The 8,822-nt window shown below is 40.9% G+C and overlaps 1 protein-coding gene across 1 annotated transcript in view; it reads left to right on the top strand.

Annotated features, from left to right (window-relative positions):
* The first annotated feature begins 602 nt into the window (after positions 1–602).
* The window catches only part of LOC107692337 (UPF0258 protein KIAA1024-like), a 25,119-nt gene continuing 16,899 nt past the window's right edge, over positions 603–8,822 (top strand). Inside the window, exons 1-3 of the mRNA XM_016491359.1 lie at positions 603–760; positions 1,122–1,161; positions 1,963–4,247. Of these exons, the coding sequence (XP_016346845.1) occupies positions 2,001–4,247 (2,247 nt within the window). The 5' untranslated portion in view covers positions 603–760; positions 1,122–1,161; positions 1,963–2,000. The remainder of the gene's footprint in view (positions 761–1,121; positions 1,162–1,962; positions 4,248–8,822) is intronic.

Raw genomic sequence — 8,822 nt, 5'->3', positions numbered from 1 at the left:
ATATATAATTATTTATTCTTGACCTATTTGTTACTGTTTTATACATTTTTTAAGGATGTTTAATAGCCATTGTATCTCTGTTATCACAATTATGTATTAATTTATTTTATATTATTTTTTAAAGGCTGTTTAATGGCAGATTTCCATTGTGACAACTTACCCCATGTAGTGTGTTTAAATGAACTGACAACTTGCCCGTTCTCCCTGATTTTATCTGGCAACACGAGGCTCCGGGGATTCGCTTTTCAACTTCATCACCTTGCATTAGTCTTCTTTTCCATTTAACGTGTATTCATCTGAACATGCAGAGGTGAGAGAGTGGCGTTAGCCTACTAATGCAGTGTTTGCGATCTGCGATTCCCGCATGGCTGAGCCACTGACGCGTCACGCAGCGCGTTTCTATTAAATGCATAATGCGATTTAATTCCCGTTTGTCCATTCCTCAACCTGTCTCCACGCGCTCGCGATCGTCTTAAAGTAAAATTACGTCATTCTAGGTGGAAACGAGCTCCATCAGATGGAGAGAGAGCAGCTCCCTCACCAAACTCCCCCTGCGATCCGGATGGGATACAGATGAAGAGAGGCCATTCCATAGCATTCCCAATGGTCAGGTGGACGCGGGAATTTATGATGCTGATGCTGTGCCGTGCAACTGCAAAGAAATGTCTGTGGATTAATAATGCACTTCTGAGTTAAAACATCGCTGTCCATTTTTTTTCCGCGGTCGATCCAGAGGACAGCAGATGGGACCGCGGAATAGGTGTTGGTTCTTTTTCTGTTCTTGGTGATTTATTACGGATCTTAAATTTTGTATTTTCACATTGTTATGGGATGATTTTAAATCCCCTTTTTTCAGCATAGTCTCGTGATTGTGAATGTACTCATGTATACTGTTTTTTTCCCCCAATCGATTTTTTTTTCTGAGGCTTGGAGACGGGATTTTAATACATGCATACTTGCAGTGTAAATTGATTTGCAGTCCTATTATGCAACTGAAACTGCAGTTGCAGGTGTAAAACAATTGTTTCTTTATATGCATCAGTGCATTTTAATTCAGTAGTTCAGCTTTTTTATATAAGATTTTCATTGCAAATAATTATCTGTTTCCTTTTATATTCAAGATCGGAGGGACCAAATGCACAGTAGGGTACAAATCCATAGGTAAGAAATATTACAAATGTGATTTATTTCATATTGTTTCTCCTCGACAGCAATGAGGTAAATGGAGAGCAAATGGAGACTTTTGCTTTAACATTTTAAAATGTTCTCCTGAAATATTTTTTTTAGTCATCTCATATCTCTTCTATAGAGTTTCAGAAGAGATTTAAACAATATCTGCAACTGTGCTCATTTTTTAATGGTACCAAAGTCTGTAGATCTGAATATGAACTCAAATATTTCTTATCAAATTCTCCTAAATCAGCTGTCTGAGCTATTATCCATATACTGCTTTTTAATCACAAGCACTATAATTAGTATTATGTCAGTAAGTAAACGTGCATAATTTTAGAATTTCTCAGAACTGTTTTAATGACATTATGAACTTGAGCTGGCATATACTTTACAAGATCTACTGTATGTTATCCAGCATGATTTGAGCAGCAAAGAGCATCTTGTGCTTTAACTGAAGCATGAAAATCTGATATTTTGCATAAGGGAGTCACATAATTAATGTCACAAATGTAGAAATGGTGTAGAATCTTAAGTATTTCATATTCTTTTTATGCCATAACATTTCTTTGTCTTAATTTTCTTAAAAAAAAAAAATCCTAAAAGTTTTGAATTCTATAGTCTCAGACTTTGGAGCCCATTGTAAAAGTCATTGAAACCACCATACTGATCAATCAATATTCTGAGTATGTCTATGATGGTTACGATCCTGCATCTTGATATGATTTTTACGGTAGTTTGGCAGATGGCTCACATTTATTCAGTCACTAATCATTCATCTGTCCCCTGCAGGCTGTCCTTTCCTCAAAAAAACAAGAATCAAAACAGCAATGGATGCCATGCCAGAGTATTCCCTCTTCCTTGTGAGAATTTTGGAGGAATTGGATACTAAGTATAGCACCGTTTCATACCAAGACCTTTGCAAGTCCCTGTGTGCCAGGTTTGATTTGGTCCATTTGGCTAAGCTGAGGAGTCTGCTGTTCTACACAGCATGCTTGGATCCAGCTTTCCCCGCAACCTTATTCAAAGACAAGATGAGGTGCTCGGTGGAGGACCAACAGTCCAAGAAGCTCATGGTGGCGGCGGACATTGTCACTATGTTTAATCTCATCCAGATGAATGGAGGTATGGCCAAAGACAAGTTGCCAATGGGTCGGAGACCCAAGTTTCACAAGAACCAGTCCTTTGAGTCCTGTCGATCTGACACGGATGTGTATAAATTCAATGATAACGACAGGGGGTACAACCTCATGGACACCAGGGGTCATCACGTCTCTCGGAAGTCACCCTGCCCAAAATCTGACTGCAATAACTGCCAGCAGTTTATACCAACCTCAGAACCCAACTTCCTCTTGGGAGTCACCAAGGATCTGAAATGTAGGGCAGCATCGTTGGATAAACTACAGCATCTGCCACAGTACTCCAGCGTCAGTCCTCCTCCATGCGAGATGCAGAGCACTTACTTCCCCATGGACATCGACAGCGAGTCAACAACGGACCAGGAATCTCTCCACGCCAACCCAGGAATCAAGGATGTTTTCATGTCCAGCGGAGAGCCTTTCACCGTGCACTCGTGCATGCAAAAGCGGAATGTCTTCAAAGAGGATTTCCACAACCTTGTTGCCTTTTCACCCCACGTGATCACTACGGAGTGCAGAGCGAATCCCAAAGCTGGTGGCAAGTACCACCACAGGAGGGAGCTGAGCAAGCCTCCCACTTTCTTCAATCACAGTTTCGAGCTGCCATACAGCAACCCTTACTTTGAACCCGTCAGCTCACCCATTCAAAACAAATCACGGGTGAAGCATGAGAGCCTGGATGACTTGCAAGCGTCCACTTACTTTGGACCTACAACGGTCTCCGAGTGCGTGAGCAACAGGAGGACTTCAAGCAAGCATGGAAAACAGCCAGCCTGGCCTGTCAAGAGCTTGAGTCTCAATACCGAAGAAGGTCCTGACTTTGAGAGGCCCTTTTTAAATGGCAAAGTGGTAAAGGACAATCACCGTCATAACATTAGCACCATGGTAAATGACCAGCACTTTCAGTGTGCAAAGGACAAGCCCACTGCCTCTCCCTCAGGATTCCCCAAGAAGTCCAATGGAACCAAAACAAATGAGATGTCTTCTGTGGCTTGCGGACCCAGTGTTGAGAAAAGAGAGGTTGGGAAAAGGTACAAGGACAAGAGTGTCAACTCTCCATCATTTCAGTCGAGCAATGTGGACAATGGCATGAGTGTTGGGACCCAGACGGAACAACCTGAAAGTAGGAAAGCGAAAGATTACTCCGGTCACAACAAATATGGAGAGAGGCCACCCTTCAAACATTCAGATGAAGACTCTGAGATTGTCAGCGACGATATCAGTGACATCTTTCGCTTTCTGGATGACATGAGTGTTTGCGGCTCTCTTGGAGTTGTGCAGTCATCGTGCTACAACAGCAACGGCTCACTGTCTCAGGTGAAGAAATCAGACAGGGACAGCTCACCTGATCAGAACACTGTCAAGCTGGGCAAAACCGGGATCAAGCTCGACCGCCTCTTCCAGTCACTGGAGAACTCAGATGATGAGCTCAAAGAGAGCGTCTGCAAACTGGTACTCAGGATTGGTGAGATTGAGAAGAAGCTTGAGTCTCTTTCAGGGGTGCGAGGGGAGATCTCTCAGGTCCTCTCGAAGCTTACAAGACTGGATGAGAAGATTCAAGAACCAGAGGCTAATGGGAAATCAAGTGATAATGGCCACGTGGAACAGGTTAAGACCGACGCGAACCTCTCGCCTCACGTTTTCCAGTGTCACACCACTGGACACAACATGAAGGTGGAAAAAAGTCCAGAATGGTGCTGCTCGGAGGCTGATGGAAGTGAAATCATGAGGGTTAAAGCTTTAAAGAAGAGCATGTTCACACGCAGGTCATCCAGGTCGCTAAACGAGGATAACAGTGCGACTGAATCCAAAGTGGCCAGCATCAACAACTCACCTCGAGACTGGAGGACTGTTTCTTACTCCGGGCACACAGGGGACGAAGGGAAAGAAAGTGACCGGCATAGTGAAGGCAAGGACAGACATAGGAAACCCAGAGAGGTAACAAACCTGTATACTGCACTTTTTTGTCCTTACTGCATGTTGAATTTGTTTTTGTGAGAGTTGTACCCCAGGTTCTGCATTGCATTGCTGTCACACTGACTGAATCAGTAGAGTGGTGCATCTCTTTTTAACGACCGTTTGGCAAAACCAACAAATAAGATCACAAGAGTCATCGGTCTAAATCCAAAATTGACAAAAATCTTACTTTGTCAATGAATTGACTGTAATGACTTACGCCGTGTTGAGCTCAGAACTGATACTACATTACATGTACCTCTTGAAAGCAAATTTATATTCTGAAGAAGGTGCTTTGAAAAAGCATTGATTGTGTACAGTGCCTTAAAATGAATTGACTTGTTAGTGAGATGTAGATCAGTCTATACCTTGTGGTAATGGTAAAATCAAGATTTGGTGCCCAACATTGCATCCTTTTGGATTTAGTCTGTCATATGAGCTGCTGTGGGACACATTTTAGCAAATCTACCATTATATTCCATTCATTGACTACTGGTGCATAACATTTTTAGGTAATAGTCATTATGTTTCAAGAGCTTGGTTGCTGTGCAAAGACAAAAATCCAGCACTGACAATCAATGGAATAAACAAACACACTATCGGTAAGGGGTAAACATATTTATGCTAGCGCCCACTTACCTGGTTTTAAGCAAATCAGTCACGACTACTAGAAGAATGTTACATAACCTACTTGATGTTCATGCGCCAGGCTGAGAAGGTTGTCAGATTTCTCCTACACCCTTGCGTGGTTTTGCAATGGTTGACACCCCTAGGTGGTTATGCACAATTACCCTCCATCAATTCCCAAAATACAAGCAGGCATGTTGTTTTGGAAGCAATCTAGCTTTAATATCATATCTCCAATAATAGAGCCATGATCTCAATTTACCTATTCTACCCTACATCTAGCTGTACTTTAGCCCAGACGGGGGCACAGACTGAGTGAAGGGCACAACAGAGAATCAGACAAATAGTTTTAATTCAATCCCCCCAGAGGAACAGGGATTTTATGGCAGATTGGTCCTGTAAAGTATTTACCAACTCTCGAGTTAATATGTTGACACATCTATGGGCTGAAGCTTCAGTGCTCTGCAGCATTGAAAAGGCTATGTAAACAAGCTCAAGGATTCCATGAATACTGCAAGGCAGATTAATGTGTTTCTTTGTACACTGCTTTAAGAAAGTAGGAGGACTCATGGTGTCAAAAAAGCAGGAAATCAGTTTCTGGTGATTTATTTCTGATGACATTTGCATAGGATGCCACAAAAAAGTGAAGTGAAAGAACATCATCACCTAAGTCTTTAGTAGGCAAGCTGGATACAGTCGACTGTCTATGGGTAATGGAGTGTGGGTTTCCATTCCTGATTACATGCAGGAGGAAAACAGGAACAAGACCATGGTTTTACAGGGTTATCAGTGATGAGTTATGTTAAATGTTGGTTAAATGGTTCTATTTTGTTCTGTTTTGTGCTATTTATGTTATGTTTTACGTCATGTTATGTTATGGTTCTATTTTGTTCTGTTTTATTTATTTCCTCTGGTATTTAATATGTTATGTCATGTTAAGGTTATATCCTGTTCCGATTTGTGCTGTTTATTCTGTTCTGTTATGGTTCTATCTTGTTCTTTTTTATTTGTTTGTTCTGTTTTGTGTTATTATTTTATGTTATGGTTCGGTTTTGTTTGTTGTTTATTTGTTCTATTTTGTACAGTCTATTTTGTTCTGTTCAATGACATTCTCCTCTCCTAATTTTGTTGTTTGTTCTATTCTATTCTAATTTTTCTCATTCTTGTTATATTCTGTGTTGTCTTATTCTTATTTATAATGTCTTTATATTATTGTCTGATTTTTTATATTTTGATATATTCTATTCTATTCTATTCTATTCTACAGTATAATTTTTCTGTTATTTTATTTATTCCATTTTGGAATTTATTCTGTTCTGTTACATTCTGTTTCTTATTTTGGTTTATATTCTATTCTATTCTCTTCTCTTCTATTCTAATTTTCATTATTCTCTTCTGATGTTTTCTGTGTTGTTTTTTATTCTTATTTATAATTTCTTTATTCTATTCTATTCTCATTTTCATTATTCTCTTCCGGTGTATTCTGTGTTTTTTTATTCTTATTTATAACATCTTCAAATTATTTTCTGATATGTTCTATTTTGATCTATTCAATTCTACAGTATAATTTTGTGCTATGTTCTTTTTTATTCCTTTTGGAATGTATTCTGTTCTATTCCATTCTGTTTCTTCTTTTGCTTTCTATTCTATTCTATTCTTCTCATTTTCATCATCCTCTTCTGATGTTTTATTTGTCTGTGTTGTTTTTTATTCTTATAATGCCTCTTCTCTTCTCTTCTCTTCTCTTCTCTTCTCTTCTCTTCTCTTCAGATTGTGCGCTGCATGCAACGCTTTCCCCTTCTCTAGTCTTGGGGAATATGTTTTCTTAGTTTTACACCTCTGCCTCTCGCTCTCGCCTTCTTGGCTTATTGCCCTGGTTAGACGCCTGCCAGTTCCTGTATCGTCCCTTCTGATCTTTTTGGGGAAGTCGCGAGTGCCAAAAGTCTCTGCGCTCTGGGACGATCCAAGCTGTAGTTAATTTTAGTGAATGGTTGCACAGGGAACTGGTGGCTAATCAAACCTCATTCACATTAATGAGAGCACACAACAGCCTTGTGCTTTTCACCACTCTGTACCTTTTGAGGTCACCCTAATTTAAAGGTGAGGTGTGTAGTTTAAGTTTAGTTGACCATAAAGCAGCCATTTATATGTTCATTTTCCTGAAAACTGGAAGCAGTTGTGTTTTGTGCCACTATCAGACATTGATCTGATAGTTTGAGATTCTCGAACAGCCTGACAGCAACATTGACTTACTGACCAATGGAGTTTTGGGGCGGAGCTATCTGTCTGTCTGACCAATAGCAGAAAAGAACTGCAATTCCGTTTCTTGACACTTGTGACGTAGAAGCTTTTTTCATTTATTTCATATTTAATTTAAAAGCATTGCTTTCATGTTTTTAAATCAGAACTGTTAATGGGGTTCGAAGCAAACAGCTCGTCTGCCACACATCTATTCAGCTGTTAATGTTTTGGTAAACATTGGTAAACATTTTGATCCGGCGTCAGTATGGACTGGTCTCAAGAACATCACCTTGTACAAGACACTACCCCCACAGTATGTGGAGAATCAACAACTGGCTGACGATCTTCCCTCCCCCACCATTCAACCTGTGCTTAAGGTCTGTGTAGAGGATTTGAACCAGGTCTTCAGGAAGCAGAAGACTAAGAAAGCTTCAGGCCCAGATGGTGTTTCACCTGCCTGTCTTAAAATCTGTTCTGACCAACTGGCCCTTATCTTCACACAGATCTTCAACAAATCTCTGGAGCTGTGTGAAGTTCCCTGCTACTTCAAACGGTCCACCATCATTCTGGCCCCCAAAAAGCCCAAAATCACTGGACTTAACGATTACAGAACTGTCGTTCTCATGTCTGTGGTCATGAAGTCATTTGAGCGACTGGTCCTGGCCTACATGAAGGACATCACTGGACCCTTGCTGGATCCTCTCCAGTTTGCCTACAGAGCAAACAGGTCTGTGGATGACGCAGTCACTGCTTACAGACAGGAGGTTAAAGAGCTGGCTGTCTGGTGCAGTCTTAACAACCTGGAGCTCAACATGCTCAAAACGGTGGAGATGATCGTGGACTTCAGGAGGAACCCCCCTGCACTCTCCCCGCTTACCATCATGAACAGCAATGTGGCTGCAGTAGAGTCATTCAGATTCCTGGGAACCAGCATCTCTCAGGATCTGAAGTGTGACACTCACATAGACTCCATTGTGAAAAAGGCCCAGCAGAGGTTGTACTTCCTTCGCCAGCTGAGGAAATTCAACATGCCACAGCAGCTGTTCTGCCGACATCGAGCAGAAACTCACGACTGTATGCGCGCTTAGAGACAGATAGACGCGACGAATACGTACAAAAACACTGCGACTCAGAAGACAAAAAACACGAAAACACCTTTCTGTCGGGAGAGAGAGAAGCCGCAGTGTGTGAACACGCCGCCATCTTGAGTGGCACTACATCTCCAGAGTGAGGAAAAGGGCTAAGAAAATCACCTTGGACCCCTCACACCCAGCCCACTCTCTCTTCGAACTGTTGCCTTCTGGTCGGCACTACAGAGCACTGACCACCAGAACAGCCAGGCACAAGAACAGTTTTTTTCCCGCAGGCTATATTCAGCCTGAACAATTAAACTTTCATAATTATACATCGTCCATCACAACGGACATATTTATACACATAATCCAAAATTTGTAAACTGCACACTTTGTAAATAACATATCTGCACACTTAGAACATATCTGTACATTTATTTAAACAACTACAATTTTTTTCCTATACTTCTATTCTGTATATAGTACATTATTTAATTCTGTTTTTTTCTTGTATTAGTGTTATATTCCATCCCTACTGTGTTATTCCTATGTATGTCTGCACTATCATGTATGTCTGCACTATGTTTGTACTTTCTTCTACACTGGAAGCTCCTGT

This window comes from Sinocyclocheilus anshuiensis, unplaced genomic scaffold, assembly GCF_001515605.1.
Source record: "Sinocyclocheilus anshuiensis isolate Anshui unplaced genomic scaffold, SAMN03320099.WGS_v1.1 scaffold45, whole genome shotgun sequence".
NCBI lineage: Eukaryota > Metazoa > Chordata > Actinopteri > Cypriniformes > Cyprinidae > Sinocyclocheilus > Sinocyclocheilus anshuiensis.
This window is presented reverse-complemented; position numbering and strand designations above follow the sequence as displayed.